At 42.0% G+C, this 25,388-nt stretch overlaps 1 protein-coding gene across 1 annotated transcript in view; it reads right to left on the bottom strand.

The window, feature by feature from the left end:
* PDIA5 (protein disulfide isomerase family A member 5) overlaps positions 1-25,388 on the bottom strand; it is a 97,770-nt gene that overhangs the window by 19,693 nt on the left and 52,689 nt on the right. The window contains exons 12-14 of the mRNA XM_071435285.1: positions 11,950-12,020; positions 10,487-10,650; positions 7,701-7,831 (exon numbers count right to left, since the gene is read on the bottom strand). Of these exons, the coding sequence (XP_071291386.1) occupies positions 7,701-7,831; positions 10,487-10,650; positions 11,950-12,020 (366 nt within the window). The remainder of the gene's footprint in view (positions 1-7,700; positions 7,832-10,486; positions 10,651-11,949; positions 12,021-25,388) is intronic.

The following is a 25,388-nucleotide window of genomic DNA, read 5'->3' as shown; positions in this document are numbered from 1 at the left end:
CATATCTGGACCCAAAGCTCACTTGATGACATGAGCTGACACCATAGAATAATCATATCTCTAAGACATCAGTAACTGAAAGAGGTGACACGTCCTTTGATTTGAAAAATGTTATGAGGTTTTCAGTTAAGCATCAGGTCAACCAAGCCTTGTCTGACTACTCTTAACAACAGGTAAACTACTCCAAATTTCACGGCCTGCTGGTAGATTTTGTTGAGTTTTTCCCAAGCTATCTGAACTCTTATTTTGTAACACCTTGGAGGTATACAAATGAGACAAAACACACAAAACCTAAATTATTGGGAAACCACAGCCATGAGATATGAACAACTGCAACAGGTCAAATTGCAGAAGTGAGGAGAGTAGAAAGACTCAGCACAAAACTCCTGGACTGTTTCATCCACTACAAAAAACAAGGATATGACTGACTGCAGTGAATTACAAATGACATGCCAGCACTCACATTTGGTAACAAGCAATCCTTTGAGTTGGAAAGCTATACAGCAACTCACCTCGGGACTGAAAGGGTATAAAGGTCTACAATTACACCCAAAACATACCTTTGTGCCAGTTCCAGCAGACCTGCATTTTCCACTGTGCCACTGGTCTGTGTAGCTTGAACAAAGCTGGCAGCAGCAGTTAACCAAGCCAGCATCAGCCCTGGTTAACTGCAAACACAGTCATAGAGCAAATGAAATAATTTTGCCATTTGACATGCCAGTGGACACCACTAATTGAAGACATGCTGCTGAGTTAGCAACAGTCAGCAGAACACTGGAATTTCAGCTGTGCTCATGCTTAAAAGGAGCTCCTGTCAAACAATGTTACACATCACCAAAAAAAGCATTTGTCTTATTGGAAATGGGTTTCGTGACAGTGCATAAGGATGGGTGGCATGCTCATAATCTCCTAATGTGCCCACAGTGACACTGCACCAACACAGCTGTGTGTCTGTGAGGAGAGAATTCCACGGAGCAAGGCACACACTTCCCTCCTCTTCCCTTCTCACGAGCTGGAGCTGTTTATATACAGGCAATATTCTGCACACCAAATCAAGCAGCTGTAACATTTTAGAGTTACAAAACAAGAGGAGCTGGATCACCCCAACAACTTTTAGTTTACTGTCACCACTCCACCACAGCCACTGCAAGCACTTTGTGTTTGTTATGCACAGGCTGGGGAAGTGCAGCTCAAACCGTTCTCTCGGCACTAATTAATCTCCTCGGCACAAACAATGGGGCTAAGAGCAGTTCTGCCAGCCTGATTGCAGAGACCACTCTATGAATTCATCCTTTATCAAACCCAGCCTGTTAAGGGGCTCTGTGGCATCAGCACTATTTACACCGAAAGGAACACACCTCGGTAATGCACCTGTAACAAGAGCACCACTGATGCAGGAGGGAAAGCAGTTAGTGGCAGAGCTAACATCAAAATTCTGCAGTGCCAGCCCACACAGGACTTACAGCCTCATTATCAGAGGGTCCAGACATTGCCTCGCTCAGTCAACAACCAGAAAATCCTTCCTGCAAGGTTTTTTGCCTTGAAAGGGATTCTTTCTGTTCAGCATGTTTTTAATAATTTTTTGATAGCTTAAGCTTCATTTATAAACATGCACATTTTGTTCAGGCTCTTTGATACAGCCTCCTAATCAAAACTTAACAAGATGTGCTTGCAAGTGACAGGAAAACCTCTTGGTGGGAGCCAATCTGAGGCCATCGTGGGACACTAAATTCATCTGTGCTGCTGCTTTGCTCTGCACATCTGAACTCATAAATTCAACTGTCGTGTATGTTCTCCCTCTCTGTGCACAGTTCACACAGAACAATGTCACCCAAGTCTGCTGAGTGACCCAACAGTGACCCAGACTGCTCATCTCAGGCCCAGCAGCCACAGGCTGAAGCCTCACAGCCAACAGAATTTGCCATGTTTTCCTACAGCAATGCAGCTTAACCAAAACACAGCATTAACTCCCCAAAACTGCCTGTGCAAAGGCTGAGATATGGTGCAACGAGCTTTGGCCAAGCTTCCTCCAAAATTAGGAAGGATGAAAAGGAAACACTTCCTTCAGAAGTGCTTCCTTCAGAAGAGCTTTTTGATGACAGCTTGGGTCCCAGGGAGGGAGGAGCACACTGCCCTCCTGGCTGTCAGCATTAACAGCTCAAAGCCATGAGCCCCCCCTGTGCCCAGTGTGACCCACCCTGGCAAGGACTCTCAGCCAAGTGCTTCTTGTCATTGGATATCCCTTGATGTGTAACTTGGACAGAAGAAACCAAGCAGTTTTTGTTGTGAAAACACAGAGGAGCAGCAGACCAGGATACAGAATAATTAAAATCTTGAACAAACTTTGTGGGTAAAATGAATGCAGGTTTGCTTAGTTCTCAGCATTTTATGGGTTCCTGATGAAACACACAGGGATGGGCACAACTCATTTAGTCAGATCCCTGTCTGATTTCTTACTGCTGAGCTAAGTCCTACCACTTACTTCTTAATGGTGGCCAGGAGTTGACCCATCAGATAGCAATGATGTCAGTATTCCTGCTTTACTCTCTTTGTTTTACATCAGAACCAGGTTCCACTCCCACAAAAACCTTAGATCAACATACAGCCTTTTAATGGCTCCAAAAGCATCCTTAAGGACTTTATCAGATGCAACACAAATTAGGCACCTTTATTCCCTTCTTCCAACCCTTAAAGAAAAACCCTACAAAAAAGTGTAAGTGAAGAACCAAAGAGGCTGATTATCTCTAACTGCACACCCTCTTGCAGCAGTACAGCCACTTGCTCCATCCAAAAACACTTCATTAAAACCATCCTCAGGATGGTTTACTGCTGGGTGTTCTCTCAGTACCCCTGTGGGTCAGGCTTCACCAGAAAATAACTTTTTCCAGCTGATGAAATTAATTACTAGTGAAGTGAAAGTTTCACTGCTGAACACAGAACTGGAAATCAACTCCCAGCAAAGCATTTTTAAAAATATCCATTCTGTGAACCCTATTGAGTCCCACAAATAGAGGCCATTTGGCAATTCAATAACATTGGCAACTGCCCCCCTTACGAACCATTAAAACTGAGCACTTTCTCCCAACTACTTCCCATTGCTGCTGGAAGTCTTTATTTTTTAAAAGGGCTTATTAACTCGTGTTTTGACACTAAAGGTAAAAACAGAATGAATTTGATAAGTGCTGATTCCTGCCATTTAAAGTTACTGATCTAAAAACAGAGTGCCCTCCCCCCATCATTTGGACCTGTTAATGGTTGATCTATTATATATAATTTCTTTCTGACACAGTTGATTCATTTGTAGTCTCTTTGGAAGCAGTAATCTCAACCAAAAAATTATGTTCTTGTAACTCAAAAGTGGACATTTTCTGTTTCTGCACAAGAATTAGCAAGGGGTGTTATTAAGCCTTTCCTGTTTAGAGAAAATCAGAGCTGGATGAGAATGGGGGAAAAACAACCTGAACCACAATCAAGAAAACCAAACCCCAAACCAAATAAAAATCCACTGTGTATCTCAAACTCCAGTATAACTATTCCTTACAAATACAGCATTGCTGTGTTGGAAGGAACTTTGGGAGATCATCTAGTCTAACTCCCTTGCTCAAAACAGGATCAATTTCAGCAGGTTGCCCAGCACTGTCTCCAGCTGGGTTTGAATATTTCCAAGGATGGAGCCTCTTGGGTCACCTTGTTCAAGTATTCAACCACAACCATAGTAAAAAAACCACCACTTCCTCTAAATGGTTATGCAAACTTTCCTGTGTTTCAATTTGAGCCCTTTGCCTCAGTGTCCCTGGGCACTGCAGAGAAGTCTCACCTACCTTCAATCATTCTTTTTTTCCCCATAATTTGTTTGAGTAATGCAGAAAAAACATCTCCAACCACAAAGACATTATTTACTGGAACTTTTGTTACTCTTTGTGATTCTGACAACTAATCACAACCAACTGCTTCTATTTTGCACAGTTTTCAGCGCTACAGTAGTAGGAGGTTAAAATTTAATGCATTGTCAAAGTCAAATCTCAATTATCTGGAATAACGGAGTGGAGAGAGCACATAAAAGTAAAAATGCAGATAAAACACATCCAGATAAGCTTTATAAACAGGGAGGACATAAGAGAAAGAAGAAAGAAAGGTCAGGGTGCTGATGCCAGAAGAGGCACCGATGCAAACAGGTCGGCCAGGACACCTCACTTGAGTGCTGCAAGTGTTGAACCAAGCTCTGGGTGCAGGGCACAGACCTGCAGCCACTGCCCTCCCAACCCTGGCTGGTTCAGCACTGCAGTCTGCCTGCTCTTGACCATTTGGCTCACTTCCCAACACAGTCTGCAGCCCCCACATCCTGATATCCATGTACCAGGCTCCATGTGCACATCAAACCATACTTGGACTAGTTGCCTCATCTCCCCATTTCTGGACAAAGCCAAACAGTTATAAAAGCAAACCTGAAGTAGCTGATGGAATCCAGTAGTCCAAAGACTGGATTATGAAAAAAAATACAGACACAAGTCCTATAAACTCTCCCCAAAAGCTTCTGAAGTGCTGGTGCATCAATCCTGCTGCTTTCAAATACTCCCCCAACCCCTCACAGCAGTCTCCACACACACCTGAGGCTTCATGCTTCCCTTCTGCAGATGGTACCATTGTATTCCTCTTATTTTAGGCATTTTGAACTTAAAGGTACATGAGTGGGATGACAATTACATCTTCACAAGAGCTGCACAAGGGTTCAGAGAAGAGCTGGGCCAGGTGCTGTGCAGCACAGATGCCAGCAGCCTGCCCCAAGTCCTATCCCTGAGTAGCTCTAACACGTGCCAGCCCACACTCCAGCCTGTGTGGCATGGTACAGACCTACCCAAAGGACATCTGGATGAAGATCTGGTCCCAGGTCATTACTGGCACAAGCAGCACTGGGTTTTCTGCAGCAGGCACTTTTTCCCAAGTCAGTATTGGGAACCTGCCCCTACTCCTGCCTCCTGCCCCAAATCAGTCATTGCAGCACACACAGATGCCAGCATGCAGGAAAGGGAACGTGAAATCAAGATCTCTGTGATGTCAAGTCCATGGGAGCGGGCTTTTTCCCCCAGTAATTTCCAGATTCTGATTCTCAGTCCGTAAAATATTCCACAGCCATGTGGAATAACCTTTACGTTTATGCTTCACCCATATTCCAGGAGACAGAGTAATGAGCTCCCTATCTTTTCCATGTGGATGTAGCAGCCTTCTCCTCCAGAGCTAAATCACTGTGAAGCACTGCTCAGTACCATTAAAGCCCTGCTCAGCTCAGCCCTGAGTTATCGGCACAGCAGCACATTGGTGGCTCTCCTATACATATTAAGTAATTTGGACTGGAAGCTGCCACAGGAAAGCCAGATCTCATTTTAATTTGCATCTAAGATATATATCTGTGGCCTTTGCCTAAAGGTTTGTCACTCTAGCTGAAAGCTTGACAAAGGTCAGAATACTCAACTTTCTGCTTTAAATTCTAATGACAGATGAGAGATACATTTCTTAGCATAAATATTTATATATAAACATACTTTATATATGCATGTATACACACCCCCCCAATCCTTAAATATCTCAGCATATGTGTAAGTGTAACAAATACTGCCACAGAGTCACAAGTGAATGGAGTAGCATACTGTGAGTCTGCCCTGACCCAAGATGTGGATTTGAATAGAAAAAGAAAATCAGTTGAGGTAATGGGACCTTGAAATTTTAGCAATTTTCTGCGCTAAAATAAGCAAGTTAAGATTAATTGGCAACGTAAGCTTCAAGAGGTCTCAAGATTGAGAAGATGGTAAACAAAAGCTAATCTATAAAATTTAACAGGAAGCACATTATCACTGCACAAAAGCTGAAAATATATAGTGTTTTTAATAATTGTAATTATTTTACTGCATTAATGCTTATTTTATAGAAAATGGAGATTTAAAATACTCATCTGGTACTTTCCCCTGCACCCAACAAAGAGCAGGCTCGTTGCACGCCCTGTGTGTGCCTGCTTTGTGCTTTGCTCACAGACACTTCCACATTTAGAGAACAAATCTGACAAATCAGAAACCGTGCATGACCCACGTACTGACAGCACAACAGCAACGCTGCCTTAGGAGTCACAGGAAGGCCAGACTGGGTTCCAGTTAACACCCCTCTGTCCTGTATATAGGTGGTCTCATGCAGCACTGTGTCAAAAACAGTGCAAAAATGTGTCTCAAGTGCAGCCTCAAAGCACCCAACAGTTTTACATCACACAAGCCATGTTTTTACAGCCTGCTCATATAGAAAGAGCCAGGCTGATCTTTACTCACCCCTCCTAAAGTAAGGGTGGAAGTCAAATGGCAAAAAATTAGCCCATCAGGCAAGTTCCCTCATGCTTTCAACCCTGGGAGCTGCATACTCATCATACATAGAGTCTTTGCTTTAAATGTGGCTTTAAAAAGGATCAAGAATCTTAAAAAGATGCAGCTAAAAACCAAAAGTGAAATAAATCCCTCTTATGCAGAAAGTCACTAATCGGGTAAAGAGAACTCGAGAGACAGTGAACTCCTAATCTTACCATTTCTTGGGCAATCATTTGATTTTAAAATTACAATGTGCTCTTTACCAGCTGAGGTCCATGAATCAGAAATTCCTGGCACATGGGCAATTTTTAGTCAATAGGTGGTGGGAACTGGACTGGAAAAGGGATTACAACCCCTTCCGTTTTCTTTTACAACCTTCCAGAAATCTCCCTCCTGAACTGCACCCCTGCTTTCTCCCACATCCCTTCATATGAGCCCCAAAGCATTCATGTTTAATTCTCTAACAGAAAAGCAAAATAAGGGGCTGCCTGATTAAACATTAAGGACCTTTTTCTCTCTTTATGGAAAATAGCTTTGATTTAATGGGAACAATTTGGTAGCTGTTTATCTGAAGGTTATCCATTACTTGTTGGCCATGTGATTTGGAAGAATTGTTTTTTGTATCTGGGGGCGTTGAGTCATGGTGGCATAAAGGCACATTAATAGTTTCTAATATGAAATGCCTGGATTATCCTCTCCCTCTGATAAGCCCCTGAAAAGCTAAGAACTTGTACCTAGTCTGCCAGTCTCTGGGACAGCACAGAAAAACAGAAGAGGTCCCTCTCATTCACCTTATTTATAAAAGGCCTCATTCTAAACTTCCCTAGAAATATTCTCAGGAGCTTCAAAACCAAAGTGATTATGTGATGCATGCAAAAAAATCTGGGAGGAGGAAGCTATGTCCCTAGTCCCAGTGGACACTCAGATGCAGATTTATTACAGACAAAATTTATTCCATCAAAATTTGTTCTCCACCTTGTGGACTGATTCCTCCTACACTACTGTATTGATTTCACTACTGAAGTGCTGCATTAATGAATCAGGCTCTCCATGTCCACCGTGCTACTATAAAGGATCACATTTTGTTATATGGACCATAAAATGCAGCAGAGGAAAATAAATCTGTTTTGTTTTTGTATTGCTGCCTGCTTTGGTGTCTGCATTAAATAATATAACCATTATATACTGTTTTGTTTCCATTTATAAAGATACAAATGATGGTGCCAACAATGTTCCCATGCACTTATATTCAGAATCAGGTCTTTACCCTTAAAAGTCTGGTGACAGCAAGGGAATTAATTCACAGTAAATGTAGGGCTGACAAAACCCATCCTCGTAGAGAGGTTATTTACTCACATGGTGCATAGAACATGACAAGGGTGTGCTTCTTCTTCTTCAATGACTCCCTGAAGTCTTCTCCAGCCAGGTGGATAACACTGGTCTGTTTTTCTTCCCATGCAGGCTCAGGTGGAGGTGGTGCTTCAGGACTAGAAAAGCAAGACAATGAAATTGGTTTGAAAATGTTTCTGGAAGCAGATAAAGGGACAGCATTGTCCTGGTCATAATTAGCATGTGGTAACTGATGTGAAAAATCCTTCAAGATGCCTGTGCAGTAGAAAGACATACTCAATATTTCCAACACCAGGCAACAGCAAAAAAAAAAAAAAAAAAGAAAGTTAATTCCTGAAACTCAGATAATTTAAAATATAATTTAAAATAATTAAAATATAATTTAAGTGACTGTAGTCAGGCATATGAGTAGAAATGTCAAATAAAGACTTCCTACATTGCATCCAACACCTGGGTGGAAAAAACATTGATACATACCACTGTATCATCCACAGCCTTGAACTGAGAAGAACAGCAAGCAGGTGGAATTAAAAGGCAACTGATATAGAACAGCATCTTCCATTCAAATATCCTTTTTGTACTCTTTATCCCTATCATGCAAACTTCTGTAAAGAATTTCATGACCTCTAGAATTCAGATATTAAAGCCAGGATGCAAAAATCAGCATCGTTCCACTTGGAATACTGGGGGTGACTGAACCAGAATATTTTACTTTGGTAAAGAGAATGTCAGGTTTCAATTATGACTGCACATACTGGCTAGATCAGAGCAATCCTGCACACCTAGAGCGTCTCTAACAAAAATTCTGCTATTCACTAGCTCACAGACCTCTCTCAGACTCATTAAATTCATTCCTGCTGTATCTTAAATAGTGATTACTTTATATAAAATCATCAGAATGGTGCCACAGTATAAAGACCTTCATATGTCGCCTTGGTAATAAATTAGCTTTTCAGACTTTCCTGACACTTTCAATGACACCATTTTAAGTTGTATCAGGTACATAAAAACCAAATGGAGAAAAACTCAATTTTTAAAGTCCTTTTCAAGGTCACTTGGTGGACATTCATTGCATTTCCACCATTACTGATTTTCCAGTTTTTAGAGAAACTGGACTTAGATGTGTTTCAGAGAAAGAAGAGTTACACGGTGTGTCCTTTAGCTGAATTCCTCCATGAACACAGTTGTTGTGAGCTATCACTGATTACAGGTACAGAGGTGGGACTTTACTCTCACACAAAATTTTCCACACTGACCTGGAATAAGCTACCCAGCAACTGGTAACAACCTATGTGGCAGCACAATCACCAGAGAGAAACCAGAGCCAAAACCTGCATGGCTGCAAGCACCCACCGAGACAGGTCTCCTCCACAAGCCGTACTTTTACCACCCGCCTGCACCCCAGATGCATCCCTATTTCCACCAGCTTCAGTGCAGCTGTGTCAGTTCTCTCCCTGTCAGAAAACAAGGATGTTATTCTACTGCATCTCTAGCTGGGAGAACATCCAGGAGCCAAGAGCAGGAGGCAATTGTCTGGGCTTCACCTGTACTGCTGACTAGCTAAGGCTGCAGACAAAAGTCTTTGAGAGCCACAGCAGGATCCAGAAGAATTAACACCACTTTCCTGGTCCTCATTGCTTATTCACCTGCTGGTACAGGCAGCATCAGCCTGACTGTTTAACTCACCACAAAGTGCACAGTGCTCAAAAGAGTTGAGCAAAGCAAGGACAATGACTTCATATACAATACAGATACAGCAGCCTGGAGCCTCTGTGGGCAGGGAGGCCAAGGGAGTACCATGTCTAAAAGTAAAATACAGATAAAGCTCCTTAACATGCTACAATGATAGTGCCAGACCGTATCCACTACCTGCTTTGAAGCAGTCAGAGATGTAATGAGAAGAGAAGAGAAGAGAAGAGAAGAGAAGAGAAAAGAAAAGAAAAGAAAAGAAAAGAAAAGAAAAGAAAAGAAAAGAACCAAAAAAACCCACACAGCCTCTTCCCCCACCAAATAAAAGGGGGAAAATAAAGATTACATTCCTCATGCCCACTGGTTAAATGATTAAAATATTCACAAAACTCTGGCAGGTTTTCTTCCCCTTAACTAATGCAGAAAATACATGAGGCTTACAGTACCTAAAGAAAATGCATATTTTATATATATATGCATACTTTTACATACATGCATATATAATAAATACTTAAAGAGATAATTGTGCCAGCAATTTATTTTGAAATGGAATTATTGTCATCATTTTCATATCAAACTTAATTCTGCATATTTCAGCACACCACCCAAGAAAAGTTGGTTAGTGCACTCAGAGGTGCTGGTTTTGTTGGTCTCACTGGCTTTCCTTCAGCCTCATGTGGGTGGAATTCTAGGCATTGGCTCTGAAATGTTGGAAAGAGAAAAGTACAACTGTTGAAATTCAGTTACTAACACTGGGATCTGCTGCTTTGTATAAAGAGGGAACAACAAATGTTCTGTTTATTTTTCAGAGCCATTGCTATTCCTTCTCCAGGGAAAGGCTTAAGGTGTATTTGAAAAAATGTTTAGTTTGGGAAAGAAATACGGGGCAGCTATGAAAAACCCCACAGCAAATAAAGGATTTGGTGCATTAGAAACCATAATTAACATACACGTTTCTGTGGGTTGGAATACTGGAATTCAGTGTAATTTTGTTAGCAAGGGATTTAGGCAGTGTTGAAGCTCTGCTTAGTTCCTCATCAAAGCCATCTACAGGAGTCACTAGCCAGGAACCCAAATACCATCTTAAAACCCTCAAAACTTACTTTTGCAACCAGTCAATGATCTTCTTCTTTGTTCTGAGGTGTGGCAGAGTGTATTTCTCCTCTCCATCCTTAAAATACTTCAAAGTAGGAAACCCTGAGATATGGTATCTTTCTGCCAGAGCCTTGTTGACCGTAGCATCGACTGCTGCAAGGACACCCGGACTCTGAAAGAGAGATCACCCCCTGTAAATCCCAGCCACATACACACACCCCTCAGCAGGACACAGTGGGCTTGGGGGCAGTCACTCATGCTCTAGGTGCCTTTGCTGCCTCTAGGACAAGAGGACATAGTCTTAAGCTGTGCCAGGGGAGGCTTAGGTTGGACACGAGTAAGAATTTTTTCACATAAAAGATGATTAGACATTGGAATGGGCTGCCCAGGGGGATGGTGGAGACACCATCCCTGAAGGTGTTTAAGGAAAGACTGGATGTGGCACTCAGTGCCATGGTCTAGTTGTCATGGTGGTGCTTGGTCATAGGCTGGACTTGATTTTAATGGTCTTTTCCAACATGTTTAATGCTGTGATTTTGTGCACAGACATACAGAAAGACACAGAGAACTGATGCAAACCCAGAAAGGGACATACTCTGGGCTAAATGTTACCAGTCTTACCTGTTCCCCTCCCATTTCTGATGGATTCTCTTTATATAATTCACTCTATAATGCTTAAGAGCCATTCCCATAAATTGCATTTCCTCCCACATATCCCTGTTCCTCCTAGAAGAAACAAGCACTGCTAAAGGTAAGTTTAAGGCAAATTCATCTTTCCCTAACTTGTGGGTATCTTTTCATGGACCACCTTTAGAGACACAGAAGAATAGGCATTTGTAAAGTGTGATTCATTGGATCTTTGTTTTTCTCATCTCCTCCCTCTCCAACAGCAATAAAGGAACTTTAGATGTCTCCACAGATGATGCTTAAAGTATGGGGGAGACCAATTCTACTTCTCCTCCCGCATGGCATACACAGCACGAGACTGAATCAATAACACTAATACTTGTATTATTGGATCTCTCTTCTCCAGCCATGCTGATGGAGCACTTATGATGAAGCTAATGGAGTGGTGCAACCATTAAAAACAGGCTATTTGAAACAGGGATCAACCCCTTTTGGTTTTCTCCAAATCTAATTCATAAATAAAAGCCTATGTTTTTTCACATTCAATGTCTTTAAGTAAGAGGAAAAAAAATCCATTTTTGGATTTGATCATATTATGTATAAGGCCTACAGTAGAATACATAAACATTTTTCGATTTTGTTTTCGTTCAAGACAGAATGTTCTTTCTCAGACTTTGGCAGGGCTCATGCATCAGCGATGAGACTGTACTTTGGAAGCACATTTTGAAGGGTCCTGTGGGAGGATGAGAACAGCTGAATTTGTTGTAGGGAGAAAAGTCACTTTTATTACTCTAGTTATTTATTACTGATTATTTGAAGGATATAATAAAGGAAATTAGCTTACATCACTGGTTACATGGAGAAACTCTGCAGCCTTCTCATATTCTGGCTTCATTTTCTTACAGTGCCCACACCCTGCCAAAAAAAAACTACAATTAAGTTGTATACACCATGGTCATTCATTGACCCATTCAGCCATTATCAAAATCCAGAACCATGTAGTAAAGATTTACTAGAATTTTGTATGCATTTTACTTAATACATTTGTAAAGCCTTAGTATGATATAGGATTTTTTCCAAAATGATCACAACAGTTTAAACAAAGAATTTCATCTATTATTATTATTATTAATAATAATAATAATAATAACAATAATAATAATAATAATACACCCCTGCTTTCACACCCACACCTCTTTCCTTACAAAAAGTACTATAAACATTTGTCAAGCCCATTGCTTCTAGCATGCTCTTGGGCAGAGCACAACCTCACCCATTTCAGTTTCCAAATCTTTATCTGCTTTAAAAAGAAACAACACAACTCCTCACATGACTTTGTGACTTTCAGTGGAGGCTTACACTAGCACAGCTTAATAGAGTAATATAATTTGAATTCAACTGCACTGATAATAAGCCCTGCTTTACAGTGGTGCAGCATGTCCTTCTAGGAAGGATTTGCACTGATTTAATCACATCAGTGTAATTACACCACCACATATGTTCCCAACATAAGCAGGATCTGTAAAATTGAGATAATGGTGCTTTCTCGCTTGTGCGAAGTTCTCCAGAGATCTGCCATTACTTCACTGCTAAGTGCTGACATTACAATAAAGTAAAATGAATGTATGAGTGAGAAAAGCAGACTTAGAATAAATTATTTGGGTGTAAATTAAACTGCTTTCAGAGGTGCAGTTGCTTGGAGGCAGGCTGAACTTTCATGCCCAGGTGAGGATCCTGCCACGATGTGAAGTAACACTTTGGCACCTCCAGTGCACTGCTGGGCCTCAGTGACAGCCCCTTCCCCGTCCCCAAGGGACTGGCACAATGGCAGCCCCCCTGGGACAGTGCACAGGGACAGAGGGGCTGGGGTGAACACCCAGCAGGTGAGGCTCAGGTCTGACTGGAGTGCAGGCAGCTGGGACAAGGCGCTGGCCCCGGAGCGCTGCAATCCTGTGCAGTGCCTTACTGCACCTCTCCCTCTCCTCTGCAGCAGCTGCCAGCTCACTTTCCTGAGCTGTTTTTGTTGGAAGGGGCACTTGAAAGCCCAGACTTTGCTGATCTTTTGGAAGTTATATCAGAAGATATGGCTAGAAATGTGTTTCAATGCATGCCAGCAAAAGCTGACTCTGAGGTGTTCGGATAACAGGGCTGGGGATATTTTTACACCATTGTCTAAAAGAAAATAAACCAAAGACTCTGAACCTCAGTGCTGCTTTGTTTCCCTCTGATGGGATGATGGCTGAAGCCAGCAGACACAAATCTGGGCCTGAACTCAACCAGACAAGCATGTTTTATATAGCCTAAGTCAAAGAGTGTTTGCAGCCAAGAAGCAGTAAGACATCCAGGTGTAAGTAACTTCACCAGAGCAAACAGAGCTTCAGCCACCACAGCACATCATGGAACACTTTCAGGGCATGTTTATGGAACATTTGAACAACAAATGTAAATCCCACCTAAGAATTACAGCAAATACCAAAGCAGTTGAACTCAGACCAGCTCCTGTTCAAACACCAGCTACAGTCCATACCACTTAGTCATCTGCACAGAGATCACAGCACTAAAGAGCCCCATGCCATTCTTTTAAGGAAAAAATAGTATTGTGGTAGGAGCAGCAGAACAAGGGGAGCTCAGCTGGTGGAGAGAGCTTTGTTTTAATTTTACACCATGGTGTGAGAATGCTGGGAACCCAATGCGACAGCTTCACAGGAGAATTCAGGAAGAAGCTGGGACAGGCTGAGGAAGAGTTACTGTCTCAGCACTGCTTATCTTGGTTAAAAGCACAAAAGAGGCTGGAAAATGATTTATTTGCCACCCACAGAAAACTTGCAGGCATACGGCTTTGTGTAAGGGGCTGACAGATCCCTCTGACACCTGCCCAATTTGATTTATTTCTCCTCTTAGGAGCAGGGAACTGAATTCATTTTGTGCTCTTCCTCACTTTTTACCAAAGGGCATCTCAACTCCCAGTTCAGATACCTGGGAACTCTCTGAATTGGGTAGCTTAAATTTGTACAAACAATGATTTTCTGCAGGGCTAACTTCACCTTGATGGGATTTACACAGTGTGTCCCTTAGCCACAGCAAGGTTCATACTGTGCTCTAGCTACAGTATCCACATAATCTACACTATATTCCAATTATATTACAATAATTAATTAGATCTGATCAACCAAAGGCATTAAAGAACCAGAGTTTTCACAAAGCCTTGCACAGGGGGAAAAAAACCCAAACCAGTAACACAGGCACATATTGCCCAGGAAATGAAAAAATATCCAAAGCATCTGAAGATCATGTAAGTAATATTTTGGATGAAGATATCTAGACCATGAAATGTCACTGTTCCAGGTTCTTTCATGAAATCACGCAGACACAGCACTACTGACTGCCACAAAGCTAACTCACTCAGGCTTAAAATAAAGGGAAGCTGCATCAGATCTTTAAAAGACATTTAAATGCAAACTGAAATCTTCAAATCTTTATTGTGAATGCTTGTTCTACCCCTGACAGAGGACAGCATGATGTATCAGCCCGGAAAAAAGTCACAACATTAGACTGAACCTGAGAGAGGGACAACAAATTTTAAGAGCTTCTCCCACAATAAACAATGCTTTTCTGCCTGTCTTCATGATAATTTTGCTATTGTGAGCTACAGCCTGCTTTCACCTACCATTGCAGAAAAGGGGAGATATGAATTACAAATCAGACCTACAAATTGCAAACTAATTAATCTCTCCTATGATTATTTATCCTATCTTTGAATAATCCTGTGAAGATTGCCATTACATTTTTGAGGCCAATGAAAAGTTATTTAAATGAATTCCAAGGTCACTGCCTCTCCTTTGATTGCTACATTAGGTTGTTCAGCAGCAGCTTCATCCCTCTGTGCTAAGCTCCTCTAGTTTTAGATGATTTCTCTTCATAAAATGAGTGGGGAAAATAACAACAACCCTACAGGCCCAGATGCTCCTGTGTGCTGCTGGGACAATGGAAGGAGCCCAGAGGTCTGCAGTGGGCATCTGTGACAGATGTGCTTCTAGAAGATGCACTGTCCTGTTAAGTGCTTACTGACATTAAAACTGAAAGTCTAAGCAAGGGAAGTTTGATCCCAGTTGAAAAGAAAGGCTGCACTCAATACAAGGATGGCCTGGGCCTGCTCCAGCACTGCCACCCTCTGAGCCTCTGTGGGGCATGGCTGGTGGGAACACCCAAGGGTCTTGTAGGTGTCCATCCAAGAGGACTCCCACAGCCTCAGTCTTTTCTTGCAGAAGACAAGCAGCTGCTCTGGGGGTGCAAGACAGAGTTACTCTCCATCCAGCAGCAGAAACCAGTCCAGGTTCAGTGCCTGGTTCTGCTGACCAGTTCAGGACAACTCCTCTGACTTCTAACACCTCATCTTGCTCCTCTTGCACAAAATGAGCCCAGGCTGCTAGGGCCAAGGCTCAGATAGAAAGAGCACACAGATAAGCAAAAAGGAAGTGTTACAAGACAGGGAAAACAAGTCAAAACTTAAAACAATCAGTGCTAGGACAGCTGGTACACACCCTTGCTAACCATTTTTAAAACAGATGTCTAAATGAAGTAAGAATTCTGCTTTCCCAGTTTACTTATAATCAGTCTTCTCATTTGCACTGTGCAGATGGGCAGATAAGCAGCTCCTTCCTTTTGTGCAGTTACTGTCACACAGCTTAGCTCAGCTGCACCCCAAACAATGGTGATCAAAGGTCCCCATGTCACCTCAGTGCAGACAAGTCACCTCCCTCCAGGGTCCCACTGCAGGGCAGAGGACAACACTTGCTCAGCACTTTGTCCTCTGCAGAGTGTGACCACATGCTAATGTAGAGGCAAAGGCCAAGTGTGGACAGAGCAATGCTGAAGTGAAAGGGTGAGCAGCACATGGACAAAGGAAAGCCTCACAAACATACCAGGCAACTCTTTTTCCAAGGAAGTATCTGTATTTGTTTATAGCAGCCTCTTTGGCACCATGGCAAAGACTCTCAGCACGGTTGCTCCAAACCTTTTCAGAAATGAACTAATACAAGTACTTCTACTGCTAAAACCAAGATTTACAGGCAGAAAACCAGCTAAGCAGCTCCAGCTAAGCTTCTGCATATGCTGTCTTAGTGATGTCTCAAGAATATAAATCTGTTTCTCTCTGTCATTCACTGTTTGCTTCTTTCAGGTTATTATGACTATATAAATAAATGCCATGCTTTTAGCCATGTCCTCTCATCTCAAGATAACATTGTCTGAGGATCTGAAGTGTGCGTGACAAGCAAGAGATAAAAGACAACATCCAGGCAGTTGTGAAGAAGCTATTTCTGACATCAAGAACCCTAGAGGTAAACTAAATTGCAAATAAAGATTTTAAAGAATCATTACATTTCTGTCATCAACAGACTGCACGAATACTGTTATCATGTACCAGCTATTTATTGTATAATGCCAGCTCTATATCCATCTATAGCTGCACACCAAAAATACCTCCATTAGCCTGACGAGAAAATGAATTTGAAGCACAAAACATGTCCTGCTTTCAGTAAGTGGGCCACTGGCAGTTCAGAATACACTCATAGAAGATTTACAGACAACTTCAAAAAAAGGAAAAAAAGAAGTAAAAAAATTCAGATGTACCTTCATTCTTTAAACATTTAACACCTGGGGATAACACCATTGGTTTCTCTATTTTTAATCCCAGAAGAACAGTGACCTCTGAAAACAGCAGAATAGCCAGTTCTTACAAGTTAATATTGTTAACTTTGAACTCTCATCCCTACATATGAACATAGGAGTACCTACATGGAGCAGGGAAGACACAGTCCTTGCAGCCACAGCAAGGACACACAAATCCCAGCCCTCTTATCACCCATGCAAGAACACAAATGTATTCTCTTCTGCCATGGAAGGCTGTAACATACATCATGCAATAGAGGATCTCTCAGGTCTGACATGAGTCAGTTTACAGTTCCTTCACCGGTGTAGGAGAGCATAAACTACAACAGCTGCAGACTCCCTTGCATAATTTAGCCATCTGCATTGCAGACATCTGATGGAAAATCATCCACAAATTTGGCAGGGAGGAAGGATGACAAAAGCAGCTGTTTCTCCCCGTAATCACAGGTATGAATTTGCAATCGTGTTGGTTGCATGTTCACTTAATAGTCACAATGGTCAGAGCAGTCAGGCCATGCCACGATCTACATGCATTAAAAAAAAACAAAACAACCAAACAAACAAAAAACCAAACCAAAAAAAAAAAAAAAACCCAAAAAAAACCCTACAAAAACCCAAACCAAAAAAAGAGAGGAATCACCTTAGGAAGGTAGGAAGGATCAGGAGCTCAAAGAATTTTGCACAACCTTTTCCCTCTGGGTACTTACTCCCACCAAACCATTCATCTTCTTACCAGCAGCACTGCACACCCAGGTAAAATTCCAGATACTTAAAGACAAGGATGTTTCAAGACTTGACGTTTTCTTACAAAAGGCGCATCTTCAATATCTTTAACATGATATTGAATTCAAATTTCCAACAGCTAGAAATGTTGCACACATACACAAATCCAGACACACCTCCCCCCAATACTGTATTTTTAAAGGCAGGTTTGATTCCACCAGTCATTACACCGCTTAGAGATCAGTGACAAGCAAACAGCTTTATGGCTTTACAAAAGACAAAGCCTATGAAAGGTCAGTCTGGAAAAGACTCTGAGGAACTGGAAATGCAGCATTAGAAGGAAAATACTTAAGCAGTTTGGATTACTGCAGTCAGGGCTGCTGCGGCTGCAGCCGAAGGCGGCGGCTGCGTGGGCTGCACAGCTCATCCCGGAGCACTGCAGCGGCTCGGCCCCGCCATCATCACCATCTCATGGCACTGCCATGAACTCAGAGTGCAGGCAATCTGTGCGTGCAATGAGCTGTGCAAATCCAATCCCAGCATGGCCACACAGAAGAAAGTCTCTGCCTGCTTCCAGGAGCCCTTCAGTGTGAAGTTAGGGCACAAAATTATTACAAATTGGTCACACTTTCTGTCCGTATGACTTGTTGAGGTGGTAGTGACCCAAACCCAGACACCATCTTGGCTTTTCTATAGTGGCATAATTTCTTCCCTCCCAGCATCACTGAAACTGCTCAGGAGAAGAATCATAGCAGTTTTAGACAGTTGTAGTATGAGTTAAAACTATTTACTTATTTTTAAAAAAGATAGATGCATTACATAAATCAGATCAAACTGGGAAGAGAGCTTAACTAAACACATCCTCCAGGAACACTGTCTGCATCTGTGCCACATTCACAGCTCTGGCAGAAGGGCCACCTTTAGCCAGCAACAGCCCTTGGGAAGAGAAGGCTCAGCACAAGGGGCAAAGATGGAGTGAGTGCTGCAGGCTGCCTGCATGGGACTTAAAAGGCAGCAGCTCTGGTGAACTGCACACACACACTTCTGCCTTTATTTCTGGTAACACTGGAGTGTGTCTTCTGACTCAGGCTCAGGGTAAAGGGTGAATATTCTCCATGGCTAGCATCAGCCAGAGGCTGCTGCCTCCCAGGGATTCCTGGGAGTCAGGCAGGAAGAGAGATTTCTGCTCCATCATGCCCTCAGTGTGAACTCTCTGCTTCTGAGCTCACAGGGGGTCGTGGCTGAGCTGGACTCCTGAAAGCAGCCTTTGAAAAAAATATACCCCATCTGCACAGCACAGAGTCCAGCACACATCCAGGAACAACCTCAAAGTTGATCATCATCTTTATGTAAAATAAACTAAAACAAAAAATCACATGGCTCCTTATTTTCATTCCAAAGGTGGTTTCAGCTTCTGGCTATTGGAGATTACACTGCATGTATTTCCTAAAACTGCATATATATTTCCTCTCACTCAAGACTGTGGTGCAACTGGTAGAAATCAGTGTTGGGAGATGATGGTGCCTCCTACCATCCCTCTTGGGAGGGAAAAGAAGTGAAGGAAGGTGGATCAGCTGGCATTGGGAGATATGAATTACACTTCCTACACCAGCTCTGAGGAACGTGGCCCCGAGTAGGTGTTGAAAATTAATCTTCCCCTATTGAAAAGTGAGACAACAGCACGGTTGCCTTAAGGTGAAATTGTTGAGAGCTTATGAAAAATACCACCAGAAGGTTTCCTTCTCAATTAAGCCAGATTTATTTAACATCCTAAAAAGTTTCACCCCCTTCTCCATTGCCAGGTGAACAACAAAATTTTACCTTGAGGAGGAAAGAGAAGTTGCACTGGTTTTCCCCACACACTTACCCCACTATGGAAGACTTTATGCTATGGATTAAGCAATGAAAATGCCAGAGAACACAGGTGAGATGAAAGAGCTTTGAATGTTCAGCTCACAAAAACAGCATAACCCATGAATTATTTCCTAGGATGCAATTTGTAAGACATCAGCAAAATGGATGCCATGCAAAGGGATCTTCCTAAGAAAGGTAAATCCCAATGAACTTCAGCTCAGGGGACAGGGGCATTAAAAGGAATGGTGACATTGAATATTACTGTGAAGATAGATGGAAAAGTCAAGTATCAAGAAGAGATACTATACAGAATGCACAGTTTTTGTCCAAAGTCACAGCAGAAGTGGCTACCAGTTGAGATCTAGTCACCTATTTAGGAGAAGAGTGCTGTCACAGTTGCCAAGCACAAGCAGTCAGAAGCCCAGAAGACACAGCTCCACCATCAGCACAATGCTTCAGTGTCCAAACAATGAATTCATATATAATATATTATTAAAAATACACTGCATGTATTAGGCATCACTTGCCTACTCACCTTCTGAAGGGGCACAAGGAGCAGACAGACAGGCAAGCAGGAGCAGACAGGCAGACTCTAGGTGTCTCCGTTCACTATTTGCCCTTTATGTAAGTTCTCTACCTTTCACAGAATAAAAGCTGAAGCCATAAAGTATTTAGAAAGATAAACTTGACGATGAAAACTCCACTGGTAATAACTGAAGTGGCCAAGATACTATAAGGCATTTTCCAAATGAGAGCCCTGCACAGTATATTGAGCTTATCCAAGCAAGGAAATTAATTTATTTCAGAAAAAATAAACCTGGAGTCTAATTCTTAAAGCTAATTCCTACTGTTACACCATCATTAGAGACCTAGAAAAATAAGTTATGTTTCACTCTTATCAGAACTCACCACAAGAGCATTAAGGGCTTATATGTACACTGGGGTCAAGCTTGCCAGGAGGACAGCCATCCAATTCACACACTCAAATGTGGATTTTTAACAGCTAAAATTACCTAAGTCCTCTAAAAGACTCCTCTGAACATCTAAATAACCTACAACAAATACCCAGAAAATGAGGCCAGTCTCTCTTCAGCTGTCACCCCTCAGCTGCTCCTTGGTGCTCTGGCAGCTACTCCTGTGTCATAGGCTGAGTCAGTCGGTAAGGACTCGTTAGGAGAGAGGGAAGGCAATAGTAATGTGAGAAATGAGGCAGCAAATCCCCAAAGAAACTAATGTTCCCTTCACACCACCTGCCACACATTCACATGAAGCTTTTTTTCTGATTGGTATAGCCTTTGAAAATGTCTTCTTTAATAGAGAAAGTAATTGCTCCCAATCGGAGGTGAGCATACAGCAATGCATTTTGAACAAACCTCCCAAATTTCACAACCCCCAAATATCCACATTTTGTTTCCTTTCCTTCTTCCTTTACTTCTAGCCTGCATTCTGCTCAACACCCACAACTGCTACCAAGTAAGTTATTCAATGTACACGCCGTGTCCCCAGAACAGCGCCATGCCACAGAGCAAGTTGAGATCCAGCCCAAAGGCAGAGCAGCCCAAAACACCCCACGTCTGCCACTCTCCCTGTTGTGATGCTGAACCAGAGCAAGCCAAGCCTCCTCCCTTTTAGTCCTGGCATGAGCTACAACCAGGTTGTGAGTGATCAGCTCCAGCCACGATAATCTTGTCTGAGCTCTGTGCTCACCAAGTGGCAGATGGGGTTTCCTAAACTGGGGGGCCAAAAACTGATGTCTGCCACAATCCAGAGAACACCAAATGCAAAATCCTACTTCCTTCATGTTAATCAAGACTGTGCAGAGCTCATACACCTTCCATATCTCAATTCCTGCAATACTGGAGCAGCTTTCAGTCTGGCCATGGCTTGCTAGATAAAACTCCCACGCAAGGTGAAATGTTATCTCCACTTCACAGGTTGGAAACCGACAAATATTTAGTGACTTGGGCCGTGACTGTACAAATCAAAGCAAAGCAAAGCAAGAACTAAACTTTCACATCTCCAGGCCAAGGCTATTGCTTTTATCACTAGATCATCCTTTTTTATGACCATACCCTGCTCAAAGAGCACAAACTGCTTCAAAGAGACAAAAATCCCATACGAACTGTGTGCTCCAGTATCAGAAGACTGACAAAAAGAGACAATGGTATCAGTCATTACTGTCTTCACCCCTTCCATTAAGTATCCTATCAAGTTTTACTGCACAAGACAATTGTCAGGATTCTTATATTCTTCACATTCCCATTTATATTAAGTACCACTAAAAACTCATATTGATTTTTATTTTTAGATCCTTGAGAAACATGAGTGGTATTGTCATTAAAGGAAAAATCCATGCCAGGTTCTTAATTTTCCTGGTTTGCTGCCTTTCCAAGTACTTCTATTTTAATGTGTGATTAAATCTCCCTGAAAATAATTTCTGTGATTAGTTTAATGAGACAGATCTCTGCACTGGCAGGTCACTTACGCTGAACTGTTTACACTGCTTAAGATTTTTGGTGATATTCAAATATATGTAGTATCAAGCAACATCTTGTTGTAGACTTCCATGCTTGTTAATAATGAAGAGCCCAGTCTAAATGTTCCTGACCTCCTCTCTGTGAAATCAACAGTCAGGACTTGCTCATCTCAGTGGAAGCAGATTCTGAAGCCAAGAATGCACCAATTTCTAACTGGTTTACGTGAAGAATGTATCTGCTCCAGAAGCCTGCCATGAATGTTCAACTGAGAAGCACGTGCATGCAGTGCACAGAAAGTTGGCACAATTTATGCTTGTACAGGGAAGCATTTTATTATACATCCCATTAAAAATACACTGAGGCAACATTAGAATTAGGAGCCTATGGGACATAGAGTCAGGAAACACTATTCTAAAACTGAAGCACATCTTTTCTCTTCAACAATCTGTCCAGACTCCTAAACAGCAACATTCATCATCCAAGTGCCCTTACACAACAATTCAGTTTTCAGTGATGTGGGCACTGCAACAGCCCACCCTGACATCTGCATTGCTCCACCAAAATCCCACCAGAGGCAGGCACTGCCTGTGAGCCACAGAACAGTCCAGAAAGTGTGACTTGTTCAAAGCTTTCTCTAATTATTCTGAAACAAGAATATGTTCACAGGGTCTGGTGGCCCACAGCAGGCACCCTGACACACAAATGTCTCCTTGTGTAGCTCCCTATGGGCTAGTACATGCACCTGCATCATGGGCGTATGGCATCTGACCAGGTTCCAGATGTACAACCTGCCTTACACACCAAAAACTTCCAGTAATCCAGACTTGCAGAGGTGCATCAAAATCAGCTTCTAAGCACCCACTGTCTGCCTTTATCCCAGAGGCGCTACATCTGAAGGCAGATGCCAAAGTACCCACTGAAAACAACCAACATTTTATTTTGAAAATCACAAATGTCATAAATGACAGGAACAAATGAAAATTAAAGGATCTTTCCATCCATAATTCAGTGCTGCTGGATGCCTGGATAACCCACAGGCCTTTAACCTCTAAGGAGACAACTGCGTTGGTTGACATTTAAAAAAAAATCTATGATTGAATCATGAATTAGCATGGAGAAACTTTATTTATTTATAAATAATATAATTTCTTTATTTATCACAGGCTGCCAATGTTAGCCTGCTGCTGACCTATGCCAGAAAGGCCATTTTTTTCAGGCTGCAGAGTAGATTATTCTTCAGCCTTTTCAACTCGTGGCCTTTCTGTTGATGCTGCCAACAGACATCCCAATTAGAGCTCACAGCAACATAGCTTGCTTTCACAAGGAACCAGTGGGGGTCTGAAAGGGAGACTTATTTATTTATAGTCGTAAAACATGGTTTGAAGAAATAGATTTGATTTTGTGCACACATTTTGGGTTCACTTTGCTTCATATTTAAAGCGAGCAATGGATTCCTACATCCCAGTCTCACCACATGCAGCAGTAAGAAACAAAAACAAGGCCACTGAAACCAGTGATGGTGAGCTGGCAGGGAGAGAGACAAGTTCACTACTTGGTTAGAAGCTGAGGCCTTCTTGTACTGGGCTAATTGGTTGGGATTCTTAATAATGAGTTCACAAAGTCACTTAAAACTTTGGGTTTAAATGCACTCGGAGGGAGGAGGGAAGGAGTGAAGGGTGAGAAAAGCTGTTTTTCAAAGCCAAATTGATAAAACCACTCCCTGTGCAATTAAAAACCTGAACAGCTAAATAGCTGACTTTGGAAAGCAGCAACTGCATAATTTATTGGGTTGGTTTATAAAGGTAGAGAAAATAGCCAAGGACAGGAAAGGAATTTCATGGACATTTCAACAACACATGAAAACTGTGGTGCACCTTATCATTTCAAGGTTTATTTTTGCACTCCCTTCCATGGGAGGAAGCAAGCAAAGGTCTGTTAGGCTGCATTATCCCTGCTTTCCCTCTTTATCAATGGAGGAAAAACCACAATGGCTCCAATATACTACTAAGGATATTGACTTTTTTCCTACTACAAACCCTGCAATCAGCTTATATAGTCTCTGAAGGAGCCCTATGAAGGGGACTGGGAAGAACACAGGTTTAACCTGAATTTAAGCTCACATACAAGGAAGAAATGTTGCAGGAAAACATTTTAATAGTTTAATCCTTTATAAAAAGCATATGCACACTCACACTAACAGTACAGCCAAAGCACTTTTTTATCCTTTGTTTGTTACCTCTGGAATCAGTATTGGACCACAAACTTTGCTCTGGCTGACGGGGAATGAGAGAGGGCAAAGCAGGCCCAAGCAAACATCAGGGGTGACTGACTACAACCACCAGCCAGCACCAGAGACTCCTCAGATCCATGCCTGCTGAAGGTACAGGGGCAGGCTACAGCTCACAGTGGCACCAGGACATTATTCTGCCTGAGGCTGCAAGAACAGGTATCCTTTAAAACATTAGCAGTGTCACTTGTGTTAACAAAACATAATGAAAAGTAACTCCTGTGTGTGAACAGCAGACACTTCCAGAAAACATTTCTGAGTTGACTTGAATTTCAATCCTGGACTTTGAACACCTTTCAGTGGCATTTGAATTGACTTATCAGTGACTTGGCTGGGTTTATTTAGTGGCTGAGATGTGATTTGGAGAAAAATGCTGAGGAAAAATGTAGAAAGGATAAATGTGTAGGGGTTTTATTCTTTCAACAAAACACAGTCAGAAAGACTGCAATCCTCACTAATTTGGCAAATATTTTGGACAGAATTATTTTTAAAATTGCATTGGACTCAGCAAACAGTTTGATGAGGAAACTGAAAACACAAACAGGGCTTTTTTTTCACAATCATGGGACTCAGGAGCATTTTAAATCCCAGCTAGTCCCCATGACACTAAAGCACTAAAACATTTAACAACACTTGACTGGCAGCATAACCCATATTTAGAGACATTCAGAACCCAGCTGTCATCTTGGGCATCTAAATAAATTGATCAGCTGTAGGCACAGATATCAAGAAGCACATACAGACATGGAATCATTATTCTCATTGCTAGCATAAGCTTATCATAAGCAGCAATGGTGCCTTTAGTTATGTTATAATACAGAAATGACTTTGGTTGGTGCAATAAATCCTTTGTTATAGATTCAGAAATAGGCCCACTAACATAACTGCTATCTCAAGTTACCAAATATGATCAACCCAAATGAAAATGCCAAATCCTTTGGGAGAGAGGGCCCTTTCTTTGTTCTTTTGTACAGTGCACAAGAACCCAGTTTTTGGGTACAACAACACATTGAAAAAACACTTCAGATGTCTGCAAGACTCCAGTCTGGATATATCCAGGATAACACTAAGCTTACCACCAGAAATTATGAAATTTCAGCAAAAATAAGGAGCACAAGACTGCACACCCTTCACAGATGGCTGGGGAGGACAGTGCCTTCAGAGCCTGACTGGCTGGGTCACTGTTTACCTATGCTAAACATTCAGATTTATTGAACATCCTCTTAAGGGCTTTACAAAGGAGTTTGAGAAGGTTAGAAATCCTGCTCTGTG

This window comes from Agelaius tricolor, unplaced genomic scaffold, assembly GCF_023055355.1.
Source record: "Agelaius tricolor isolate 1412-34295 unplaced genomic scaffold, bAgeTri1.0.p SCAF_10, whole genome shotgun sequence".
Classification (NCBI taxonomy): Eukaryota; Metazoa; Chordata; class Aves; order Passeriformes; family Icteridae; genus Agelaius; species Agelaius tricolor.
The sequence above is the reverse complement of the archived record's forward strand: the minus strand, read 5'-3'. Positions and strand labels throughout refer to the sequence as shown.